Source organism: Triturus cristatus, chromosome 9 (assembly GCF_964204655.1).
Source record: "Triturus cristatus chromosome 9, aTriCri1.1, whole genome shotgun sequence".
Taxonomy (NCBI): domain Eukaryota; kingdom Metazoa; phylum Chordata; class Amphibia; order Caudata; family Salamandridae; genus Triturus; species Triturus cristatus.
This window is the reverse complement of record NC_140592.1, coordinates 772,199,903-772,227,215: the sequence shown is the minus strand read 5'-3', so window position 1 is coordinate 772,227,215 and position 27,313 is coordinate 772,199,903. Positions and strand designations below refer to the sequence as shown.

General features: G+C 45.4%; 1 protein-coding gene across 1 annotated transcript in view; it reads left to right on the top strand.

Annotated features, from left to right (window-relative positions):
• Window positions 1-11,005, top strand: part of NAA30 (N-alpha-acetyltransferase 30, NatC catalytic subunit) — an 82,576-nt gene extending 71,571 nt beyond the window's left edge. Inside the window, exons 3-4 of the mRNA XM_085626143.1 lie at window positions 765-820; window positions 9,786-11,005. Of these exons, the coding sequence (XP_085482269.1) occupies window positions 765-820; window positions 9,786-9,923 (194 nt within the window). The 3' untranslated portion in view covers window positions 9,924-11,005. The remainder of the gene's footprint in view (window positions 1-764; window positions 821-9,785) is intronic.
• Window positions 11,006-27,313: the final 16,308 nt, after the last annotated feature.

Below are 27,313 nucleotides of genomic sequence, written 5' to 3'. Positions count from 1 at the left end.
AAAACTGGACTATCTCTTGATAGGTTGTCCTCTGCATTAAAATATGGTATGCATTGGCAAAGAGGGAACCTCCCGTGGGGGTTGTGTGCCCACTTCAAAGCTTCATGCAGTCCAATACCAAGTGGTTCTGAACTCTCACTTAGCCTACTGAAACATATAAGAAGACAGGTGACTGTCTCAGTTGATGTTACTTGCTACTGGTTCATTAATCATCACACCTCTCATTCCATGGAGCTATCTTAAGAACTACTGCATTTTGGATCATTCTGGCTATATTCAACTAATTTTTAGTTCTAAAGTGCCGTATAATGTGAGATCATTTTTCCCCTCTAAAAAACTGTCCATCATCTTACCACTCCCCGGAGGAGAATTCAAACCACCTTTTATTTCAAGGAGAACACCTGTGTTGGAAGACCGTTCTTACAGTTAAGAAGCATTTCTTCGGTTCACCAGATTGATAATGGATGCCAATGTGATCTCATGCATAGTTAGATAATTACTCCCCTATCAAGTCATTGCTGTTTCTGTTATGTTTCCGTGGAATACAATACTTTTATGATTAAAATAAAAGAATGTATTTTTCTAAAGCTATTAGAGAGAAATGATGATTTGCTATCTAAAGAGTAAAGACCAATGTAGATATTAGACACCATTTAAACTGAAAAATAGTTTTAACAGCATTTTCAAATAAATGAACTGTGTCCTAACTTCTAAATGTGATCGCTGTGCAAAAAAAAGTAAATACTCTTAAAAATCTGTTGTAGGTACAAATTTGGTTAAGAAAGCTATTTATGCCATGGTTGAAGGAGATTGTGACGAGGTAAGATTTTTCAAATTTCAAATGTGGCTTTTATTAGAATGTGCTAATTGAGCGAGTGCTCAGTTTTGTGTCCTTTGGTATTGTTCAATTTGCTATCACATGTTTTCATTTAGTTTTCTTTTATATTAAAGTGTGTTTTCAAGTACTAGTAGAAATGCTGACTAGTGAATTAATTCTGTGCTTGGGTTATTTTGAAGTTATGCAGTCGTGCTTTAAGCTACTGGAAGTTTGTCTATAAAAATGCAAGACTTGGTTCACATTGTAGCACTGGGCTTAGTACACTATTTCACAAAAACAATAAGGAAGCAACATTTGAGTGGGTTTGCTGAAAATCATTAATTTAGTGTTTCAGATATCAAAACTGATTTGTTCTTACAGTAAGGAAAAACCCACTAATTGCGTGTGGTCCTGTTATTTCAGATAGATGAGCACAAGTTTGCAGAACACATGAGCTTCGAAACCAAAGCATTGTGTAATGTATTCCATGGCATGTGATCAGCCTTTCATAGTTAGAAGCCATTTGTTGCCATCCAAGACTGAATTCTAAGTGTCTATACCAGGGATCTTCAAACTGTGGGGCGCGCCCCGCTATGGGGATCGCAAGTGATCTCAGTGGGTCGCCAGGCTCTAGCCAAAAGAAGTATTATGCTGATTACAATGCTTTGTTTTCTGCTGAAAAAATATGCGGCAGTAAGCTGCTCTGTAAGGGGCCATCACTAGCATCTTTTGTCATTTATATCCTTGCTGGGAGAAGGTGTCAAAAGAGAAGGGACTGCAAATATTCTTTAAAACCCCCCCACCCCATTTCTAAGTACACTTTGGATACATGTACACATTAGTAAGGTCAGCCTGACCAGAAAAGTATGTTTGGTAATCATGCATTTGATTTGCATTGTTAAAATGGTACATAACTTGCCTGCAATGTTTAAATAGGTCTAAACATATTTAAACATTGACAGTTTAATAGAATAATTATAAAAAATGTTGTAGGGGACACGATTATGTTTTTTCACACTGAGAAACAGCATAAAAAGTTAAAAGACCAGTGACCTATACCATTTCTAGATGATTCCTTTAGTTACCCTTTGCCACATACAACTCTGGACAAATATACTACTGCTGTGAAACTTGAGACTGCTGTGACTTAGTTGAAGGCCAACACCCCTAGACTCAGAATAGGATGTCTTCAGAGTATTAGTGCATTTCTCCCTTTGTTTCACTTGGCTGTGAACAATATCCAAACCAGAAACAATTTGTAAATGGTTTGCACATAATTGTAATTCGTAGAACATAGCAAAACGTATATGTGAACATCTGATAGATTCACACCCTTTGGGGCGGCATGAAGATCAACAATTGTGTGGTGTGGATGATTTGAGATCCAAAAGAATTGCATGGCAAAAGTCAAAAACGAGACCTATTTTGACCCTGTTGTTTTAAAGAATCATCATCTGGTCAGAATGGCACTCCAGTAGTTAACAGAAAACAAAGACATGACTAAATAAGAAGGTGTGAAGGGCACACTCTGCTATGCCTGAAAGATCAAATGTAGCATTTATATAAAAAGGCCTTTTTTCATAAAATCAAAGGCAGAAACTTTGAGTTATGTGCTCTGCAATACATTATTGTATCAATCCAGATGAGAGGACCCATAGGTAGAGACAGAATTTAGAAATTTATTTTCCACACATTTTGCCTCAAACCCACTGCAAAATAAATGCTTGTTGTTACTCTTTGGAATTCATGTGAATGTGTAGCTATTCATACCATAAAAGAAAGTGTTGGCTATCTGTAACAATAGTTTTGCAGCGTGAATCTTTCTGGATTCACTATGCTGTGCATTATTCCGCGATCTTGTGGTTGGGTCCGGATTCGTAGTCTTTTCTTTGTTTTTTTTTTTTTTTTTCGTAGCCCAGGTGGGCGTCGACGTACACCATTTGGTGCACCTCCCGTGACGTCGTCGTGCTTCCTGCGGAAGTCCCACCTTTGGGGCGCCATCTTCAGATTCTTTTTTCCGCCGTTGGGTCTGGATCGTCATCGGGAAGCTCCAGAATTACACTCGAAGGAAGAAGGAAGAAAAGCGAGTTTCATCGATAGAAACACTAGAAGATATCAGGAAAGGAAAAGATTTCATCAGGAGCGCGAAGAAAGGAGGACCAGCGCCCTTTTCTTCGACGGCCTTGGAGAATGCACGCTCAGAGACCCTGAGCGCAATGGACAAGACGCCATTCAAGTTCTGCCCAAACTGCCACCACAAGTTCGCGCAGAGAGACCAGCATCCGGTCTGCAACCTCTGCCTACCGGTCGATCACCAGAGTATCGACTGCAACGCCTGCTCAGCCTTCGCGCCGAAGACACTCAGGGTGAGAGAGCGGCAGAGAAGGGCCAACGCCAGCATGGATGGCAAGGGGAAGCCCCCGACGCTCTACGCTCTGGGCCTCTCCTCGGACGAAGAGGACAACGTCGCCGAGACAATAGAAAACTTCACGGTCGTATAGACCGACAAGAAAAAAGAAGACGAGGTAAGAGAATCGTCGAGCGCAAAACAGAAAGTACCTCGACAACACGAGGGTGACTCGAGAAAATCTGAGTCAAAGTCCACGAAGGGAGCCCCGGCGCCGAAAACTTCGACGTCCAAAGGGGGAACCACGGACAAGAGGCCGAGCGGATCCTTAGATAAGGACTCCCTGGTGCCGAAAGACGCCGAAAGGCAAGGGTCGTCGAAAGCATCCCATGAAACGGGCCGATCGACGCAGAAAGAACGTTCGACGTCGACGCAAGTTTCATCGAAAAGACCCGCGGTCGACGCCGAAAGCATCTCCGAGATGGAAAAAAAGAAGAGGCGGCTCGAGGCCGAAATGGAGAACATCCTTCAAAGAAAGAAGGAGTTCGACGCCAGAATGAAGGAATTCAAGATTCCAACGGTTCCATCAGCGGACGTCGAGGAGGTCGAAGACGAGTTCGACGCCGAAGGGCTGACAAGGGAACTCGAAGAGGAAGAAGAGCCCTATTATGAGGGAGAAGCCGAGGAAGAAGACCAACGGTCGTTCTACGAATCGGCGGCATCTACCAGCAACGACGTCGAATGGCACGATCTCGACACCGAAAACCCGGAGGAGCCCGTGGACACGTACCCTTCGAGGCCTTCGCCACCCGACGACATCGGGGTCTACAATATGGTGGTCAGGAGCGCAGCAATGGCCTTCGGCGTCAAACTCGACGAGGAGAAACCGAAAGCCGATTTTCTCGTCGAGACACTGCTCCCCATCCAGACAAGGAGCCAGTTCCTCCCCATGCTACAAAGCGTGATGAATCAGGGGAGAGAAGCCTTCAAGGAACCTGCGACCTGCCGGTCGATCACGCCCAGGACAGAGAAGAAATATAAGCACTCCTCCCTGGACCCCCCTTACATCAAGGGTAGTGTGACCGCGGACTCCATCATAGCCTCCACGGCCAGGAGAAGGGCCAACGTACCAGCAACTTCGGGCCCACCCCCGGATAAGGAGAGCAGGAGGATTGACCTCACAGGAAGAAAGGTCGAGAGGAACGCCGCAATGCACTGGCGCATGGCGAATTCAAATGCACTCCTCAATAGACACCAATACCAGCACTGGGATGAGATGGGGGAGTTAGTAAAGCACCTCCCCGAAGAATACCGGCAGAGAGCGAATCACCTGATAGAGGAAGGCAAAAACATCGCCAACTCCTGTATAAAGACGGCGTTGGATGGGGCAGAAACTTCAGCAAGACTCATGGCCATAGGGGTCACAGAGAGGAGGCATGCATGGCTAAGAATCTCGGGATTCAAACCGGAAGTGCAGAACAACATCCTTGGCACCCCCTTCAATGGAGAGACACTGTTCGGAGCAACAGTGGACGACAAGCTCACCCAGCTGAAAAAAGAAAACGAGACGGCGAGGTCCATGGGGGCCCTGCAGCTGAGGGGAATGAGGAGAGGAAATCCCTCGAGAAGACCCTACGGTAGGGGAGGAAGCCAGCAGGGGACGTCGCACCAGGCGTTCCAACAAGGTCAGCAGGGTGAAGGTCACGGACAAGGTCAGCAGAAGCAAAACTGGCAATATCAACCTCGGGGCCAGTCCTTTCGCGGGAGAGGGAACGGACGTGGCCAAAGGAGGAGAGGGGGCGAACAGCCCTCGACGAAGTGACTCAGCACGCAAGAGGACGCCTACCCTCGCCAGGACCCCAAGGGTGAGGCGCAAAAAAGTGTCATCAGGGGGAAGAGAAAATTCAAGAGCCTACGAGCATACGACACCAGTAGGCGGAAGACTGAGGTTCTACCTTCAGGAGTGGCGGCGTATAACCACAGACAAGTGGATACGGAACGTTGTGCAGTACGGGTACTGCGTAGATTTGGAGAAAAGACCTCCGAACAGGAAACCAAGGGGAAGACTGAGATCGGCCCAAGAACTGGCAATACTCGGAGAAGAAACGCGGAAACTCCTGCAAAAGGAAGCCATAGAGACAGTGCCGTTCAGAGAACGCAACAAAGGGGTCTACTCAAACTACTTCGTGGTTCCGAAGGTAGACGGAGACCTCAGACCCATACTAGACCTCCGTTACCTAAACAAGTTCATCAGAACGCAAAGGTTCAAAATGACTTCACTGCAGGAGGTTCTGCCACAGATAAGAGAAGGGGACTTCATGGTCACCGTGGACCTCAAGGATGCCTATCTTCACATCCCAATAAACAGAAGGCACAAGGGCCTTCTAAGATTCAACATCGAACAAGAACACTACCAGTTCACGACCCTGGCCTTCGGATTAAAATCCGCACCAAGGGTCTTTACAAAATGCCTGTCGGCGGTAGCGGCGCACCTACGAAGGCAGGGAATACATGTCTACCCCTACTTGGACGACTGGCTGGTCAAGGCAAACTCACGCGGAAAGTGCGAGAGGCACGCAAAACGCGTAACAGACACCCTCACAAATCTGGGATTCTCGATCCACTGGGGAAAATCATCGATGGAACCGGAGCAGGTGAAGATTTTCCTGGGGGCAAAGATCAACTCCCGCAACAGTACAGTAGTGCCCAGCGAGAGGAGGACAGAGGCTCTACTGAAGGAGGCGAAGCTCTACCAGAAGGGGCGAGCTCTGACAGTGAGGGCTGTGAGCAAGATGATGGGGATGATGGCGTCCTGTATCCAGCTGGTGCCGAATGTACGCCTGCACATGAGACCATTCCAGGAATGGCTACAACAACAATGGTCACAAGCAAAAGGAAGCTGGGAGGATCTAGTGGTTGTTACGCACGCAGTGCAGGAGGAGATAACTTGGTGGAACAGAGACAACATAACAGCAGGGAGAAGCCTGACACCACCAATCCCAACAGTGACCATTACCACGGACGCATCGCAGAAGGGATGGGGAGCGCACATGGACAACCTCCGAGTGAGGGGTCTATGGGCCCCAGCAGATGCGGTCCGCCATATCAACTACCTCGAGTTGAAAACAATCCTGCTAGCCCTGAAGGCATTCCAGAGGCACCTGTTCAACAAGAGGGTGTTGGTCCAAACAGACAACACCACGGCGATGTTCTACATCAACAAACAAGGGGGGACACAGTCGTTCCCGCTCTCATCCCTAGCTCAGGAGATTTGGAGATGGGCCATACCTCTCAGGATAGATCTACTGGCAATTCACCTACCGGGGAAGGACAATGTGGAGGCAGACTGGCTAAGCAGGCAGACCTCAGCATCACACGAGTGGGAGCTCAATGGCCAGGAGACGGAGAAAATCTTCCGGAGATGGGGGACTCCCACAATAGACCTTTTTGCAACACGCCACAATGCAAAATGCCAAAGCTTCGCGTCCAGGCAACCAGATCAGCTATCCAAGGGAAATGCCCTATGGATAAGCTGGTCGAGGACATTTGCCTACGCCTTTCCACCGATACCCCTGTTGCACAGAGTGCTCGACAAGTGCAGAACCAGCAACATGACCCTGATCCTGGTGGCTCCCCAGTGGGCGAGGCAGACATGGTTCTCACAAATTCAAGAAATGGCACAAGGCGACCCATACAGGTTCGCGAGGAGGAAGGACCTGCTCTCAATGCAAAACGGAGAGGTCCTGCACCCAGAGCCAGAGACCCTCAACCTGGCGGCATGGCTCCTGAAGACCTAGAGTTCGCACACCTAAGATTGCCGCCGAGCACGATGCGAGTGCTACGGGAGGCGAGGAAACCAACTACACGAAAATGCTACAGCGCAAAATGGAAGAGGTTCACTGTGTGGTGCCGGAAAAAGGGCCTGCAAAACAGAATGACAAGAGACTCAACAGTACTGAGGTACCTCACACACCTTCTAAAGAGTAACCTCTGCTCGAGCTCACTAAGGGTACACCTAGCGGCCATCGTGGCCTACACCAGAGGTGAAAAAGGTGGAAGTTTCTTCAGCTCGCAGGTGGTGAGGAGATTCATGGAGGGAGCCAAAAGGATGGCCCCCCCGAAAAGGTTGCCGCCGCCGGCATGGAATCTGAATGTGGTCCTGACGGAGCTCATGAAGGCACCGTTTGAACCCATTCACAAGGCAACACTGCAGACGTTGACTATGAAAACAGCCTTTCTGGTGGCCATAACCTCACTACGCAGGGTGAGCGAGCTTCAAGCACTAACGCTGCAGGAACCCTACATTCAGATTCACAAAGATAGAATAGTCCTGAGAACTGACCCACACTTCATGCCCAAGGTAGTGTCGGCGTTCCACATAAATCAGGCTATCCAGATACCAAGTTTCTTCCAAAACCCGACTACAAACGCAGAAAAGGCACTGCACACCCTCGATGCCAGAAGAGCGGTGATGCACTACATTGAGAGAACCAAGGAACTCAGGAAGTCGAAACAGCTGTTTGTGTCCTTTGCTACTAGCTTCTTGGGTAGACCAGTGACTAAGGGCACCATCGCAAGGTGGATTGCCCTCACTATTCAATTCTGCCACAAACAGGCTGGACAGGAGCTAGCGGAGGGGCCGCAGGCTCACTCCACAAGGAAGAAAGGGGCCACCGTGGCCTTCCTGGCGAACACGCCCATCCAGGACATATGCCTCGCGGCAACTTGGGCATCTGTGCACACGTTCACGAAACACTACTGCGTGGACATTCAGATGAACAAGGAAGCACAGGTTGGACAGAAGGTGCTTCAGCACATTTTCAACGACCAACGCTCATCTACCACCCAGCCGCCACAGAACTAGGAAAACCGCTACAAAATCGATGCACAGCATAGTGAATCCAGAAAGATTCACGCTGCAAAACGAATAGTTTCTTACCTGTCGGTGTAGTTTTGCAGCTTGAAGATCTTTCTGGATTCACTAGCGAACCCACCCACCTCCGCCAGGAAGATGAGGCTGGAGGAAGAGGGGGTAAAATGGAAAAGATCAAACAAATACAAACATACAGATAAAGGGACAAGAAGGATTAATCAATCGCCTAGGGTTTAAAAAAAAAAAAAAAAAAAAAAGAGGAAAGGAAAAAAGAACCCGAAGATGGCGCCCCAAAGGTGGGACTTCCGCAGGAAGCACGACGACGTCACGGGAGGTGCACCAAATGGTGTACGTCGACGCCCACCTGGGCTACGAAAAAAAAAAAAAAAACAAAGAAAAGACTACGAATCCGGACCCAACCACAAGATCGCGGAATAATGCACAGCATAGTGAATCCAGAAAGATCTTCAAGCTGCAAAACTACACCGACAGGTAAGAAACTATTCGTTTTGCAGCTCAATGGTATTGCAGATTCACATAGAACCTGCTCATGATCCCTATAATTTGGGGTTTTATTGTTTCTTTCACACTCCTTCACAATTATGATGGGGTCTAAAATGCTGTCCAAATATGTCATTGATTCACTGGACGATCATCGTGAAGTCTTGTAAAAGACGCATTCTTTGCTAGCGTCTGAACTTAAATGCGATGCATGCCTCCAACTGATCGCTTGGTGGAAGAGTTAAACACAGCATGTGAATCCACAATGTTCTCAAGCGGTTTAAGATGCAAATGAAAAAAAAAGAACCTGAAAGACTAAATAGCCATTTACTTGCTTATCTTTAAAAGACATAAATGTGTAAAATGGGGTAGATGGGCAGCAGTCTCATTAAGGAGTGTGCTGTTGCAGTTCATTTTGAGCCGTCAAACAGCCGTCAAACAGCAAAACCTGTCCACTCTAACCATTTTACTAATTTTAGTAGACAGGGCATTTTTATTAATTTATTGAAAGTGCCCAAATTTCAAAACATCATGAGATCTTCTTTAGGAGTGACCTTCATGATGCAGATAAAATATATGTACATGGATAAGGTATTGATTAGCTGGGTTTGCTACGCTGTTCATGTGAAGTCGATCATTGCATTCTGATGAATCAGTTTAAGACTATTAAACAAATATAACTTAGGCTCTCGCACATTCTTGTGAAGAAGAAAACATTTTTAGTTGGCTTCATAAGGTTGAAAGTACTGTAAAAGAATTTCTTGCACTTAACTGATGTCCTGTTTTTCAATTAGTGACTCGTGGTTGCTCACAGTCTCAATGTTTATCATCACTCTCTCGGTATTTCGGTTGTGACCAATTTACACCACCCCATGATGGCCACATTAGAGCATTCTGCTTTATGAACTTTAGTTGTACTAGATGTTCACTGATGGGAGTTAAAGTGCTGGGAAATGTCCTGTTATAGTACAGTAGTCGCATGTCCGTATTACCAACTCAAAAGATGCACAAATTATTCTAGTTCTATATATTGCAAGGTGTTTTTATCTGCTTACTCTGTTGTACAATTAATTTGCTAAATAGTCTTGAACCCTGAGGGAAGATACCCAAATCTGTAATGTTTTCTATATTGCTCTTTAAGGCACATCCGTGCAATCAAATCAGTGATAACGGTACTGTAGCGGTTAATTGTAAACCGCTTTAATTTCTAATATTAATATAACTGAAAATGTGTTCTCTCTTTAAAGGTTGTGTTGGAGACGGAGATCACAAACAAGTCTGCTTTGAAACTTTACGAAAATCTTGGCTTTGTAAGAGATAAACGGCTGTTCAGATACTATTTAAATGGAGTGGATGCACTGCGTCTTAAACTATGGCTGCGTTAAGTGGACAATGTCGCGTCTAGGAACAACTTATCAACACTGCAAAGAAGTTCTTTGCACGCAATGCAGTTTGTACAGAATTGCTTTGCAGATGGACTTAGTATTTTTCCATGCAGCTCTTATTTGTCAGTGTCTCATTGAGTATCACACCTATTTGTTGCACTACGGCATGGATGGCGCATTGGTTCCTGAATGAAACAGATTCATACTTCAAGGAGCTCCTTTGGTACCTTCGGATGTGCCAGTTTAGAGTCGAGATATGTTCATTGATTTGCAAGTCAGACTTTAAAATATTAAGAGCGTTTTTATGACCGAATCTGTTGGTGGAACATGTCCAGTTCCTGTTGGCGGGAAAAAGCCAATGTAGGTTGTTAAATTCTGCAAGCATTCAAATATTTCATAAAAAATTGCCATGGTTTTCTTAAGAGAGAAAACACATTTTTAGTTTTATTTTTCAATATAACATTTTCCATTCATAAATATTGGTACCTCAGTGATTAGTGAATAACAACATGTATTGTGGGGTGGGGTGTGTGTTCCAATGAGTAACGGTAATAATTAAATTGCGTCTGCCAGTGCCTGTATAGATAAGTATATGTCTTCACCTCTTTCTTTGAGTGCATGCTTTCATTTTTGTTCTCATTTCAATGGCAATGCCCTTGCAAAGAAACTTCTGATTTTATTTAAATTCTGAATTTGCTAAATTATTTCAGATTTTATAATTTGGATGCCTATACCAGGTAAGAGACAGGGTGGTATAGTTTGGAAGGCCCCTATTTTCTTAAAAGAAATGTAGGCTATTTTGAAAAATCTGGAGTAGCTGCTAAAAACAATGCTGGTAATGCAAATGAATCTCTTGTGTTCTGGATGCACTGTTTCTTTAGGACAGAGGGAATTTTTATAAGGAAAAATATAGAAAATTATTGTAAATTGGTATGATTTTATTTTATCACAATTATTGCTAGGGTCACTCAAACAGCTATTTTAAAGCAGTTGGAACAATTTTTTCAGATTGCTCTGCTTCAGTGTTCTAAAATGCTTCAATCTAATTCAGTTCTTGGAAATAAATTTCAAGGTATATTGTATCCTACTTTTAGCTGCTCTCATTTTCTCTAAACTTGTGTTCTGTATTTGGAGAGGGTTTACATTTTTTCAGCCCAATGTTGATGGGAAGAGGCTCAGCGAGTTATAAAAGTCATTTACCTCTCCTGCTCCACTGCTATATGTAGGCAGTATTTCAGAGATTTGATGTGGCATGCAGTAGAAAGTTTTTTGTTTCATTTTTTTCCCTTTTTAAGCAAAACCAATATGATTATAATTATTTAACCTTAAAAACCACGTGGAACGTTGAACTACTCTACAATTGACTTTCTGTTTTTGAAGCTTTAGATATGTCTTACAGCCTTCTGTTTGGCTCTGTGTTTTCTCCACTAGCTTTCATTGAAAGAAATGTTTATCTTTATATGCTCTTCTGAGGAACTTCTCTTTGATAGAATATGATCCAAATGGGTTATACATGTATTAACTGAAATGTACCGACCACCATTGGTCCTCCAGTGACTCCTTCAAGAATCAAGACAGAGTTATACCCTTTTTCAAAAACAAGCTTTCCATGCATCTTTTCAAAAAATTGATTGGCTTTTTAATCGTTCTTCTTTTAAAGTTTTGCAGTCTTTTAATCAGAGAAGGTGCTAAAAATCACTCCGCTGCGTTTCCCAGCATAATGTGGTTTCCATGTATCAAATGGAGAACTGAGTATTGTTTTTGTGTTTTGTGGGAAAAGGGGGAATAAATTAATATCAAGCTTGCACTTTCACTGAGAGATTCAAAATTGGCATATTGTACTAGAAATAGTTTTTCCAGTTCTCTGGCTTAAGTTTATTTGTGTGGAGTTGAGGGTTATCACCGGAGTGCAAAATATTAAGTATATCTCAAATCCTGAACTGATTTTGACTGGTTCTTGGGACATATTTCTTACGCCGTGATGTTAGAGAGGAGTATTACAGGGAGAATGTGAAATGTGTAAGATGTAGTCAAATAAAGATGTCAATGTTTTGCATTTTTCCATAAATGCAGATACATTAATTTTTAATGTGCAAAAGGGCCTGGTTAATGTGTGGGTTAGCTCTGAGTGTAGCCTGTCTTTGAAGACTGGTGCAGGGTTAGGGCATAGGGTTGCAAATGTCTTTAGTTCCTTTGAGTATATTCTAATTGATAATTAGGGCAGCTACGCACCTGAGGAGACAAGGGCTTTTATGGGATGGGGCCTGCAGTGAGTCTTTCTCAGAGGGTTGGGCATTGGGTCAGGTGGATTTTATCCTGCTTGTGTTGATCTCTGGGGATTTTTTGTTGGATTATGATGAGGTAGTTAAATGTGCACCTCCGGGTCGGATGTTGACACACCAGCATTTTGTTTCTCCTTTTTGGCAGTGGAGATTGGTATGAATATATAGTTATCCGCTTCACTGAGGAAATTAGTACTTGGCAAATGAGTAGGGACTCGTACAGTCTAAAGGAAAGAGTTGAGGCGGGTTTAACCTGAGCTTCTTGGGGAGGTATCCTTTCTGTACTTGTGGTCCTTACAATTATTCCTACTCTGTCTTTCTTGTAGGGATTTTCTTATAGTTGGAGGTGGGGAATGTTGGGAAATCAGTATTGCCACTGACTATTCAAATCTAAACCCATTGCTTGCTCCTCTGTTACATACCCAGCCACCTGTTGATGGGTTGAAGACTTTTATGGGAGTAACTTGGTAGCGCCAAGTGTTTAGACTTGAATTAGGGATAGATCAGGGTGGGCATGTTTGGTGTGGATCGTGGATACTCGCAAACATTTTCCGAAGGGCTGCAAAGTTTGGTCTGTGATGTGACTGAGGGCCGCACTGATGCCAGCACTGGTGGAAGAGGGGGTGGTAAGGTGGATGTAGGGGAAGCAAAGCATATACAGCTTGTGGCTGAATTGCACAAAGTGAAACCAGAAAACCTGGGATTAATCCAAGCTCCCCCACTTTCATTATCACAAATAAGAGGACTTTGAAATAGAGGACTTCAGAATGTGTGTTGTACAAAAATCATCTCCTGTGTTCAATTTAATGAACTATAATTGTATTCATGTATTATAGGAACCTAGGCCACCCTAAGAGTGCACATAACAACTGACTTGATTTTTGGTTCACTATTGGCACTGCATTTTGATTTAATGTTTCTAAATTCATATTTGAGAACTATCACTTTAAACAAATACTTCTGAATGCACTGATTTCTGATATACTAAGTTGAAATGGTTCTGCATATTCATGAAATACACTTTTTACATTTTGAAGAGACCTTTTCATATTTTTACACTTTTGCTGCAAGATATTTTTAAAAATGAAGATGTTTAAAAAGTTAAGCGGTGCAGTACAACCTAGTTACTTCCTTTCCTTAACTTCAATTTTATAGCAAGGCACGGAGGCCAATATTATGCATACCTCTTTTTAATTGCAAACTCACAGCAGCAACATCAACAATTAAAAAGAACTTAGAATCAGAATCTATTAACATTCCATCTTGTATATAACTCCTTGACAGGCAGCTATCTTCCTTCTTTGTTGCTGCTCACAGCCCAGAAAAGTACATTGTATTGTTTGTGTCTTATAAGTAGGACATGTGTTGTGTTAACGCATATTTGATGGTTGGGCGTGAGAGATTATAATGTCATGACAATATGCTGCAGCGGTAGAGAGATAGCTATGCTGATGTGTTGTTGTGAAAACGTAAGATGTGCTTGAGTGGTTTCAGCAGAGAGGGGTTCCGCGTAGAAGTCATGAAGTGGTGTCTTTTAAATGAGATTTATAGTTAAATCCCTTGAGGCTTTACCATCCGATTTTGCTGCCTTCGCGAGCAAGTACCTCTCATTGAGTGCGTTTTCAAGCATTGAACGTGTTTGAAACGAAAACATGCCTTGAGTGTCCGTCTTAGGCTTGCGCAATCGATTGCCTCACATTAAGCCCTTGCTGCTGCAGTTGTCCGCTTCTGCGCTCGAGCGAGTTAGCATTGAGCGCAAGAGGCAGACTAATTGAAAGTACCTTGTGGGGGGGCGGCAGCCTTCAAGTAAATGATTACGGAGAGTATTTTTTTTAAGAAGTTAGCTTGTGAGCACATATTTCAATAAAATAGGACCTGAGCGAGCCCGTATTTGTAAATAAAAAGCAGCTTAGCGAGCCAGAGAAACTTAAAATATAAATATTGAGAAGCTTATCTTTACGGACTACGCTGAGGTGTTTAAGCGAGTTGGGGATAATTATTTTGAGCCGCTGTAGAAGCATCGGATGACTCAACAGCCATTTTGGATTGGGGGGAAAAACCTGGAAATTAAATGATTAAAGGGCTGGCCATATTTTGGGCACTTTTTTCAATACAAAAAAAAGTTTTTCTGTCAGTTCAAAGGAAGGTGAGAGAGGAGGTCAGTGGTAGTTGTAGTTCAATCCTTTTGATTGAGAATAGATATTTTGTCAAGGATTGTGATTTTAATTAGTTACAGGAAAGTTTTTAGGATTATTCAGATATTTTAGAAAATGGAGACCGATAGCAAGGGTGGAAAAAAGTGTGGAGGACAGGGTACAGGACTGTGAGTAAGGCTGTATCTGTGTTGGCTACACAATTAGAGAGGAAGATAGTTGACTGTATGGGAAAATTGGAAGGAAGATTTTGTAATAGGATTGAAGATGAGGAATTTAGGTCTGTGGAGGCGGTCTCAGGCAATGGTATGGCTAGTGGAAGTGGTAAGAAAGTGACACAAAAACGGAATCACATGCATAGTGAAAAGTTAAATAAGAAATAAGGAGCCTTTAACCAAACAAGGGCAACTATAGTAGAGTTGGAAAGTAAGGCTATAAAGGCCGCAAAAGGACACCAATCGACTGTCTGTGATGAATCTTCCAGTAGTGGAGATATTGTAATTTCATGCTCTTCTGTTTTTACTATTTCAGAAGAGGAAGGAAAAGGATAAATAAAAAAAAAAGAGAAAGGTGAAAAAAGTGAGTTGGATCAGGTTAAAGGTCTGCTTGGGGATTACAAGTTTGACCCTCATACAATTCAACTCCCCCTCTCCTCAGTGGATACCAGCAAAACATGTAGCTGAGTATGTTGAGTACTGGATTAGGCGGAAAATGCCCAAAGAGGTTAGAACCAGACTCCGGAGTGCCCAAGGCAGTCTCTAGCCAACAAAGGGGAATATACGCCAGAGTTAGATGCAAATATGATTTCATTTTTGAATAGGTTTGGAAGGAACCCCAGCCGTGCTCTTGATAAAGGACTGAAGGGCTGTCGGATCGCCTGCTTGATGTTTTTGGACCTTTAACAAAGATATTTGATTTGTTATGAGGCATACCTACAGGAGTATGCAGTGGATGTGCTGAAACTGAGGCAATCGGTCCAAAGAGCGGTGGGTTTGTTGGGGAACACAAACACAGCATTGTGTGCAGAACAAAGAGAAAGTCTATGAATGAAAATAGACCCCAAGATAGCTGAGCTAGCAGGCAAGGAGTCCGGTCAAGAGGCAAATGCCCTTCTTTTTGGAAAAAAGTTTGTTAAAGAGATGGCTTGTTTTGCTTGAGCTTTTAACTCTATTGAGAAGGTTCAAAAGGATATTAAGAAGGTTTTTGGAGGGGCTGGGAGAATGCGGGGTCGAATCACGAATTGCGAATGTGGTTTTGGAATCACAAGAAACTCCTTTTCATGTGAAATCAGACCCAGTGAGTATCAGAGCTTTGGATCCGGCACAACCGGCTTCTACGCCCAGAGGCAAAAAGGAAGATTTAGAGGAGAGAGAAAAACGAGACAACAAGGTATATTTGGGAAAAGACCCTTTGTGTATTGTGCAAATATTAGGTGGCAGACTCGCCCATTTTTTTAGACCGATGGAAGGAAATAACTTCAGATCCTTGGGTTTTGCAAACCGTGAGTGGGTATCAGATAGATTCCATACCAAAAACAGACTATTGTTCAGCAGGTTTTCTGAGCAATCTTTTTTCCTTGTGGAGAAAAAGCACATGTGCATGAGCCCAGTGATAATTTTGAAAGAATTGAACGATTGCGTGCCGTACAGTCACTTCAAAATGGAAGGGATTCATATTTTGAGGGATCTCTTGAGGTAAGGGGATTGGTTAACACGGTTAGACACGAAGGATGCATATCTAACCGTACCAAAGGAATGATCTGAAATTTAAATAGAAAGGCATTATGTGGAGGTTCAAAACTGTCCCTTTCGGTTTGACGTCGGTTTTTTGGTGCTTCACAAAGGTGAGGAGGCCAATAATTGCTTGGTTGCAAAATAGAGGAGTAAGGTTGACAGTGTACTTGGACGATATCCAAATTATGTCACAAAGCAGGGAGTTGGCAGAGGAGCATATGTCGCTGGAGGTCCGTATTTTAAAGGATCTAGGTTTTGTAGTAAACAGGAAAAAGTTGTGTTTCGAACCTACATAAGAGACAGCATTTTTAGGTTTTCAGATTTGGACGTTGAGGTTACCCATAGAGAAGGTAAGTTAGCCAGGGTATTGGGACTGTTGTCAGCTTGCAGGAAGGATGTATTCCCAGCAGCGTTGCATTATCGAGCTCTCCAGATATTGAAGACTAAGGGCCAGATGTACAACTATTTTTGCATGGGCAAACAGTTTCGCGAACCCGTTAGCACATGCAAAAATGGCATGGGGTATGTACAAACCCTATTTTGCGAGTCGCACTTATTTGTGTCTCCCAAAATAGGGGTTTGTGACTAGCTATTAGGAAGGGGGCGTTCCTTTCCTAATGGCGTGTGCAACCCTATGGATGCAAAACACTCGCAAATTACCACCCTCTTCAAGAGGGTGGTAATGGGGTCACATAAGGGGAGCAGCAGGCCACCATACCTTGAAGGGCCTGCCATTACCAATGGGGTTGCAATTTGCGAGAGGCTCATTAATATTCATGAGCCTCTCTATTTATGACCCCATTGCAAATCGCTAACAGCGTGTTACACACTGTTGTACATCCTAAATAGTGCCTCGCAAATTGCGAGTTGCAAAAGACTCAGAATTTACGAGGCACTAATGTGGCCGTCGTACATCTGGCCCCAAGTTCTTACACAGGAGAAGTGAGGTATTAGCTGGAGGTACAGATAGATGGAGAAACGAGAGAGGAATTGGATTGGTGGTTGGAAAATTTGGAAGCATGGAAAGAGGGCAATTTTCGGACCAGTTCCACATGTGGTGAGTGATGCCAGTCTTCAGTGCTGGGGAGCAAGATGGGGATTATTGACAATAGGAGGGAAATGGACAGGTCAGGAAAAGGAAATGCACATCAGTTATCTAGAGTTTTTGCCAGGTTCGTTTGCTGTAAAATGTTTCATCAAGCATCATGTAAGATGCTGTGTACTTTTAAAGATGGACAACATCTCTGCAGTAGGTTATGTCAACAAAAGCTCTAGCAGATTTGGCGAGGGATTTTTGGCATTTTTGCCTGAGCAGAAACACTATTATTCAGGTTCAATGCATTCCAGGGACGAACAATATAATAGCAGATTGGAATTCAAGAGAGTTAAAGGATTTCAACGATTGGAGACTGGACAAGGAGGTGTTCAGGTTGATCGATAGCAGATGGGGTCCTTTAGTGGTGGATCTGTTTGTAAACAGAGTGAATGCTCAGATAAGGAAGTTTTACAGTTGGAGGCCGGATCCGGAGACCGAAGCAGTAGATGCGTTCCTTCAAGCTTGGAGAGAATTTCGGGGGTATGCCTTTCCTCAATTTGCTCCGATCCAGAGGATACTATTGAAAGCTAGGAAAGAGGGGGCGTAGATGGTGTTAGTGGCACCGTTCTGGGCATCCAAAGTTTGGTACCCAGATGGGATGGAGATGTTTATAGCCGTATAACCCAGTACTTCGGCCAAATATTCTGGACTTGGTGAATGCAATGGACAGCGGGAACTTATTGATTCTGGAAGGACAATTGCGGATGATGGCTTGGTTGATTTCGGGAGAGCCTGGCAACTGTCAGTATTATTGTTGGGAGCTCTAAACTAATCAAGGAGTCATGGGCTCCAGGGACTTCCAAGGCATACAGGTTGGCATGGAGAAGATGGATTTGTTTGTGTGTTCCAAGGGCTTTGGATCCCATAGCAGCACCTTTGGTAGATGTTGAGTTATTTACCGGTGGTCTTTCTGGAATGAAGGTCGTATAGTCCATTGAACATTAGTAGGTCGTATAGCCCAGTGAACATTAGTAGGTCAGCCGGACATGAATTGGTGGATAGTGTTCCTATTGGACAATAGTAAAACGACTGTTAAGAAGTGTAAGGTTAAAAGCCCCTCTAGGCCAAGGTATTCATCTTTGTGGGACGTGGATGTGGTTCTTCAGGAATTAGCGAGCTGGTCCGAGAATGAGTTTCTAGATTTGAAAAGACTTTCTTTGAAATTGGTTATGCTTCTTTGTCTATTTCATTTAGGAGGGTCTCAGATGTTAAGGCCTTGGAGGTATCAGGACGGAGATATTTACCAGAGGGAGTTTGTTTCAATCTAACTAGGAGAACAAAGACAATGTCCAGAACTTTTTTTTTTAATCCAAATTCGGATGTGTAGGAAACTGAGATTTTGCGGGACATCATGGACGCACAACTGTTAATTTCCTTCAGGAAACCTTACAAAGCTGTGTCTACATCTACTTTGGCTAGGTGGGTGAAGGAGGTTTTGAAGAAAGCAGTGATGGATCTTGCTAAATTTGATACACATTCCACTAGAGGTGCTATATGGCATCTAAAGCATATTTTTTGGGAAGTGGATTAACTGGTATTTTTGCTGCCGCAGATTGGTTCTCCGAATCAGTTTAAAAAAAATACTATTTCAAACCTGTGGATTCAGCGGTAAGGAATATTATGGCAAGGCTTTAAACATGCATAATATTTCCCTCCGTGCCTTGCCATAAAATTCAGATTTTCCACAGCTGGGTGGGACGAAAATCTTGATTTTTATTTAAGACATTGAGGCTGATCTTATCCCGCCCTATTTATTCCCACCCTATAATATGTTTGGTTTATTTTAGGAGCAGATTACAAAAAGTAAAGAAGAAGTTGGGGAAAAAGAAGGAAGTAGTTCCAGTTGGCTGTGATTTGATTGTTTTAGGAATATTAATCGAAGTTGGACATTAAAGTTTATTCGCAGCCAAAGAAGGGAGATGTCTGTCTGACAAGGAGTTATATACAGAACGGAATGTTAATAGATTCTTATTTGAAGGTTTTTAATTGTTGATGTTGTAAGTTTGCAATTAAAGAGGTATGCATAATATCAGCCTCCCTGTCTTTAATAAAAATCATGATTTTCTACCCACCCAGCTGTGGAAAACCGAATTACACTTTAAATAAAAGATTGCTTATTTATTTAACATATTTTTAATGTTTGTACTGAGCCAAGTGAAACACAGCCCAGTGCTGCTGTTCATCAGGGGGCCACATGTAAAGGTCAGGAGGGCCGCATGTGTCCCAGGACGTACTGTGAATATTCCTGGTGTAGATACTTTTGTTAGTGGGCAAGGGTTGACGCAATGGGTATTACCCGGATTGAGGACAGTTCTGGTTGAGTTTGAGTTTCTGCAGTAACTCACCGAGGGACTGTCAGCCTGTTCAGGAGTGTATTATGCAGTCAATGGTCAACCCCATGCTGCTTGTTGGGGTTTTACGAGCTACTGTGAGATGTAAGCTGACACTACTCCTGCACCCATTTTTGGAAGTTATTGAAAGATCATTTTGGAACATAAATGCTACACCAACTCGTGGTCTGACCAGGCAGGACCTGAAGCAAGGATGGTCGTGCTCCAGGTGAGGGGCATAGGGCATTTGTTCAGAGGGGTGGGGGTTGTCCTGTCCCTAACTGCTCTAGTTGATTTGAGCAGCCCTTGTTCAGCAACAGTGGGTGGTTGACTATGCACCTGTTAGCATCCTTTGCTTGCCTCCTTTGATGTTTCTTAGAAGATCCATGGGAAAAGTAGTTTGGGGGGAGGGAGTGGCTGAAATCTGTTGGGGCCCATGTACCAGAGTGTGAACTCTAAGTGTTCTTGGCGGAAAGCTGTATTAGATCTAACACTATTTCAGGCATAGCTAGGGTCTGGCAAATATTTCCCTCATCTACTAGCCACAAGAAAGTGTGTTTGTAGGTAGACAATTGTGATGCTCTGGTTTTCTCCCTTAATGTGTACACATGATACAGGAAGGGTGGAAAAAGACTGAGCAGTAGTGGGAGCAAATCAGGTAGTGTGGGAAGGTTCTTTTTGGGTGAATAAACAGACCACCTCTGGTGAAGAATGTTGGGATGGGTGAGAAATTGTTCCCTCTATGCTACCTTTTGTAGGTCAAGACTACTAGAAAGTGAGGCATAATGTGACTTTCCAAGAACATAGAGGGGTTTAGAACCCGTCCATTGCTTACGATTGGTTGACTTTCTTGGCACTCATTTGCTTGCTTCTTAGTCATTTCTCAGCTTGTCAATCTCGTCTTTAACCCTCCCAAGGGTCATTACCTCTTTAGCATCTTTTTAAGTGGCTTGCATCTCTGCTTCCACACCTGTTTTCAAGTACTACTTTTTTCTTTTGTGGTAAACACTCATGAGAATGCTTGAGCTGTGTCTGTGTTTTTCCCCACCCTGCAGTCATGTTGCTGTCTGTAACCAGAGTGCTTCTCCTCACCCCCCCACCCCACCCCCCTTCACTGTACGCTTGCCTTCTTGTGCCCTGTGTTGCTTCACGCCTCCATGTGTCCTGTTGTATGGCTGTAACAGGACACAATATTAACACAACACAGATTTGACATAGCTCTTTACAAGCACACCACACAGCTAAAACACGTCATGGTTGCTGTTAACTTGCTTCTCCAGTATTGAATCTTTCATAGATTAACATGCTTGAATCTTCCTGGTCGTCATGGTGGGAGCACCATGGTATTTAAAACAAGCAGTACCATTTAAGTACATTGATAGACATTGGGAAATCAAGTGACATTGGGTCTATTTAAACAATGTGACTAGGTTAACAAACTTCAGCCATTCGGAGGCAAGACCCTGGACCACCTTTCCCCTGCAGAGCCATCATACCTCAGATTTCTAACTGCACCTTGTATGTGAGGGAGTCTCTCTCAGCTCTGCTCAATTGTTACAGTTTGTGAACTTTTGACCATTTTTTCATCTGTCATGGAAGATAACATTGGACTGCTTCAGCTCTGATGTACTATTCTGATGGATACATCTGCCAGTGGATTCCTCACCTTGTGAATATCCCCTGCGCCAGCAACATTCGGACACTTTTGTAGCAGTCCACACCGATGGGGTCGACGACGACGTCACAGAGACACGGCTCCGCTCGCGACTCCGCTGACGTCACCGGCTCCATAAGAAGACCTCGTCGGCGTGATGACGTCAGTTCCTTTATTTTCCGCGCCGTCGAAGCCAACGGATTTCGGGAATTGCTGTTGTTAGCGTCGTTGATACTTTGTGTATTTTCGTAGTTTTTCCTGTCTTCTTTGAAGATGTCGACAAAGAAGTCTGGGTTTAAGCCTTGCCGGGAGTGTGGCAAGCATATGTCCATCGCTGACCCACATGAGGACTGTGTGTGGTGTTTATCCTCGGACCACGACGTGGATGGCTGTACCAGCTGCCGTAAGATGAGCACGAAGGCTCTGAAGGAACGGGAGGCAAAGCTCTTTATTGCCAGAATGAAGAAGGACAAGAGAGGGAGAAGGAGATCGAGGTCTCGGTCGAGGTCGGCGTCAAAGTCGACTTCTTGGCATGCTTCTCGAGCTAAGAAGCACAAGAAAAAGAGAAGACACTCCTCTCTGCACCATTCAGATAAGAGCACGGCGCCAAAGTCACCTGCTCGACGTCGAAGGGACTCTGTTTCTCCTTCTCCTGTGCCGGGTTCGCCTGCTGGTCCTTCATCTCCGGTGGTCTCTTTGTCTCCGGCTTCGCCAGTTCCAGCCCGGACTCCGACGCCGGTTCCATCTCCGGCTCCGGTTCCGGCTCCATCTCCGGCCCCGGAAGATCTTCAAGCCCCGGGTGAGCCTGCGACGCCGTTGATTCCACAGTCGGCGCTGGTTGGCCCGAGTCCGGTGGGGCCTGGCCAGTATCCTGCCTTCCCTGGGCCAAGTCAGGACCCCTTGCATTACTTAAATGCGATGTATGTGGTATTTGCTTGTGCCATGTATGTCCCTGGTGCACCTGCGGGTCCGACGGGTCCTTTGGCATTTAACTTGGGGGTGCCGCAAGTGTATCCTCAGGCCCCTTTCTATCCATTTTATCCAGCGACGCCGTCTTGGAATCCTCCGGCTCCGAGAACGTCGACGCCGCTTCCATCCTCGCCGGCTCGACCTCGTTCGATGCCGATGGCTCCGCCGGATCCACGGTCGGCACCGTCTGAGTCGATTACGGCGCCGCCAAGGATTCGAATTTGCTCCAGAAGGGAGACTCAGAGGATTGTTGAGGAGCAGAGATACCTTCAGGAGGAAGCGGAAGATGGAGAATTGGTGGAGTCGGATGAGGTTTTTGACGAGCTTAATGAGGCTAGTGGCTTGGACCGGTCTCCTGAGTGCGAGCTTACTCCGCCATCAGATGAGCCATCCAAGGACGTTGCACCCTACCATGCAGTCATAAGGAGAGCTGCGGAGTTGCTTGATCTCCAACTTCCAACAACGGAGTTTAAGTCGAACATTTTGACTGAAGTCTTGCATTCTCCCACAGCGGTATCAGAGCCTTTGCTTCCCTTTAATGAGGCCATTGTGGAGCCTGTGTTGGAGGTGTGGTGCAAACCTTTTTCTGCTCCTGCGGTGTCTAAGACGATCGCTAGGAGATACAGAGCGGCCCCAGGGATCCAGAATTGTTGTCGTCTCATCCATCGCCTGAGAGCCTGGTAATTCAGGTGGCTTGTTCTGGGAAGTCTAAAGGAGCTTTTCCACAGGTCCCTGGGGACAGAGATGCAAAAAGGCTGGATCAATCGGCAAAGAAGGTGTTTTCATCAGCCAGCATGGCTTTGAAATCGACTAACGCAACATGTCTTTTGGGACGCTATGTACACGCGCTGATGGATTCGGCTAAGAAACTGGTGCCGAAACTACCTGATGAGGATAGATCTGGTTTTAACGACATCTTGGTTGATGCTCAGGCAGCTGCGCGGCAAGTGATCCAAAGTGGGCTGGACACTGCAGATTCTGTTGCAAGGATCATGGGGTCGTCTGTTGCAACTAGAAGTGCTTGGTTGAGAACTTCGGAGTTCTCTCAAGATGTGCAAACAACCCTATTGGATCTACCATTTGATGGGTCTGGCCTGTTTAGGAAAAAGGCAGATGCTGCTCTGGAAAGATTCAAAGAGAGCAAGGCAACTGCTAAATCTTTGGGACTCCAGTCTCAGTCGAGAGGGTCTTTTAAGAGGTACAGAGGTTTTGGAAGGACATTTTTTCGAACCTATAGGCAGACTCAGCAGCAGCAGCAAGGTTCCTCGTCGAGAGGTTACAGAGGAAGAATCAGGGGTCGCACACGTGGCCGTCAGCTCTCCTCCTCCTCTTCCTCTTCCTCAGCCCCTCCCACCACCGCAAAACAGCCCTAGATCCGCCATTCCGGATCATGCTGGTCCTGTGGAGGGGCCGGCTTACCCATTTTCTACAAGATTGGGAATCTGTAACTACAGATCTCTGGGTTCTAGATCTTGTGGAAAATGGGTATGCCCTTCCCTTTCGGGAATTCCCTCCAAATTACCCTCCTTGCCAAGGGGCTTGCTCGGAGGACCACCGTCTTCTCCTGCAGGAGGAAGTCCTGAAGTTGTTTCAGAAAGGTGCGATAGAGGAGGTTCCAGAGCAGGAGAGGGGTCAGGGATGCTACTCCCGGTATTTCCTGATTCCGAAAAAGGACGGCAGATTGTGTCCGATATTGGACCTCAGGATCTTGAATCTTTATCTAAAACCAGAGAAGTTCAAGATGCTCACCCTTGCTCAGGTTCTTCAAGCGCTGAATCAGGAGGACTGGATGGTGTCCATCGACTTGCAGGATGCGTATTTTCACATCCCAATCCTGAAGTCGCACAGAAAGTATCTCCGTTTCACGGTAGGGTCGCAACATTATCAGTTTGCGGTCCTCCCGTTTGGTCTTACTTCTGCACCTCGGGTCTTCACGAAGGTGATGGCAGTGGTGGCAGCCCATCTCAGAAGGTCAGGGGTCTCAGTTTTCCCCTATCTGGACGACTGGCTGATCAAAGCCGAGTCTCCAGAGAAGGTGCTGCATCATCTGCGGGATACAACTCAACTGTTGTACAACTTGGGTTTTTCGATAAATGTGCCCAAATCTCACCTGGTGCCCTCTCAGCGCAACCTGTTCATAGGTGCGGTACTGGACACTACTGTTTGTCGAGCATTCCCTCCTCCTCAAAGGATTCTCGACATACAGGAAATGATTCCTTTATTTTACAACGGAGCGGTTGTTCCGGTTCTGAAGGTCCTTCGCCTGCTCGGTCTGTTTGCTTCTTGCATTCTGTTGGTCAACCATGCACGCTGGCACATGAGGGCGCTCCAGTGGTGCCTCCGCAAGCAGTGGTATCCGCACAAGGGAGATCTCAGGGAGTCTGTGAGGATCTCCAGAGAAGCTGCAGCGGATCTATCTTGGTGGGGCATGGAGGGCAATCTGTCTCAAGGAAAGCCTTTCCACCTTCTTCCATCGGTGGCCACAGTGATAACGGATGTATCCACCTTAGGGTGGGGTGCTCATCTGGGGGATCTGGAGATCAGGGGTCTTTGGTCTCCAGAGGAAAGGTTGCTTCACATCAACCTTCTAGAATTGCGGGCGATTCGTTTAGCACTCGAGGCCTTCCTCCCTTCGCGGTCAGTTGGTTCAAGTCCTGACGGACAACACTACCGCGATGTGGTATGTCAGCAAGCAGGGAGAAGTGGGGTCGCATTGTCTCTGCAGAGAGGCCCTGCGTCTCTGGTCCTGGGCTCAGGATCATCAGATTTGTCTGATGGCAAATCATCTGGCCGGGGTTCTAAACGTACGTGCAGACAGTCTCAGTCGGCAGTTCTCCGCCGACCACGAGTGGAGGCTTCATCCGGAGGTGGTTCGTCACGTCTTTCGGATGTGGGGAACTCCTCGGGTGGACCTGTTTGCCACTCACAAGAACGCTCACTGCCCGTCATTCTGCAGTCTCCAGTATCCGTTGCAGGGAGCTTTGGGGGACGCGTTTCAGTTGAGATGGGACTCGTGTCTCCTTTACGCGTTTCCTCCCATACCCTTGATTCCTCGGGTTCTGAGGAAGATTCGCCAAGACCGGGCCCAAGTCATATTGATCGTCCCGGATTGGCCAAGAGGTGTGGTATACAGATCTTCTCCACCTCTCCTCGTGCCCTCCGCTCCGTCTCCCTCTGAGGGCAGACCTCCTCTCGCAGTCGGAGGGGCAGGTTCTACACCCCCCACCTCCAGAGCTTACACCTTCATGCCTGGAGATTGAACGGGGCAACCTGAATTCTTTCTCTCTCCCGCCGGATGTGGTGGATGTTATTTTATCGGCCAGGCGACACTACACCAAATCTATTTATTCATATAGGTGGTCTAAATTTGTTCTCTGGTGTGGAGAGAGGTCCATTGATCCCTTGAAGGCTCGTCTGTCTAATATTCTACAGTTTGCCCCTTTCTCTTGCTCAGCAAGGCTTTGCTGTGGCTACTGTGAAAGGATATTTATCGGCTCTATCGGCTTTCCTTTGTTTGCCGGATCAGCCGTTGCTGTTCAAGTCACCTATTGTTCTTCGTTTTATAAAGGGCCTTACAAACAAGTTTCCTCCTACTCCCTTTATTGTGCCTCAATGGGACTTAAACCTTGTACTAACCTATCTTATGGGTTCTCCCTTCGAGCCCTTACACAAGTGTCCCTTGAGGTTGTTGTCCTTTAAGACAGTTTTCCTCGTTGCAATCACCTCGGCAAGGAGGGTAAGTGAGCTTCAAGCTCCAAGTTCAAAACCCCCATCCTTGACCATTAATGCTGAACGAATGGTACTCAGGACCAGTGCTGCGTTTTTGCCTAAGGTGGTAACTCCCTTCCATTTGGGGCAGTCCATTACCCTTCCTTCTTTCCTCCCCCTCACCCTTCCAAGGAGGAGGAGAGACTTCACCGCTTGGACCCTAAGAGGGTGGTGAGCTTCTACCTGGACAGGACAAGGGACTCCAGGATTGATAACCAGCTCTTTGTGGGCTTTGCTGGCTGCAGGAAAGGTCGAGCGGTGCACAAGCGCACCCTTTCCAGGTGGATTGTCTTGTGCATCAAGATATGCTACTCCCTAGCTGGTAAGGAGCCTCCGGAGGGTTTGAGGGCTCATTCTACCAGAGCAAAGTCTTCCACATCTGCCTTAGCTAGGGGTGTTCCGGTGGAGGACATTTGTAGGGCAGCAACTTGGGCCTCCCTCCACACCTTCGCAAAACATTATTGCTTAGACACCGAGGTGAGGAGGGACGGACACTTTGCTCGTTCCGTCCTTCAGGATTTTCTGGTATAGAAGGGTGGACACCCTCCTCCGGGAGTGGGGACTGCTGTGGAATCTATTCACAAGGTGAGGAATCCACTGGCAGATGTATCCATCAGAAGAACAAGTTACTTACCTTCGGTAACGCTTTTTCTGGTGGATACAGTATCTGCCTGTGGATTCCTCACTGACCCACCCGCCTCCCCGTTGTCCATCCTTCTATACCGGTATTTCTATGCCTGTAATTCTATTGATGGGTTTCAAATGTGTTTATCACTGTCAAAGGCATTATGTTATTTCTTGTGCTTTATTTATTTTCCACACTGGGTGTGTTGATATGCATATTGTGTACTGTGTATACTGTGTATATATATTGCTGTCAGTCCGTCCGTGTGCCTCGAAGGCACGGAAAAAAGGGGCGGAACTGACGTTATCACGCCGACGAGGTCTTCTTATGGAGCCGGTGACGTCAGCGGAGTCGCGAGCGGAGCCGTGTCTCTGTGACGTCATCGTCGACCCCATCGGCGTGGACTGCTACAAAAGTTTCCGAATGTTGCTGGCGCAGGGGATATTCACAAGGTGAGGAATCCACAGGCAGATACTGTATCCACCAGAAAAAGCGTTACCGAAGGTAAGTAACTTGTTCGTTTGTCCTCATTATTACCTGCAATTTGTTTGAGGGATCTAATAAAAGGCTTTTTGGGCCATGCAGATTTTGTGGAAAGGCAAGACTTTATCTTTTAAGATCCCCCTAGGTTGTTTGCATCCTAACCATAAGCCTAAGGAATGTACACTGCAGAACCTTTACTGCCAAGACTACTATGGCTTCAAAAGAAAAAGTCCATATCAGAATCTGTTTCTGATGAGGAGGAGGGTCCGAGTTTCTCTCCACCTGAGTGAAAACGCA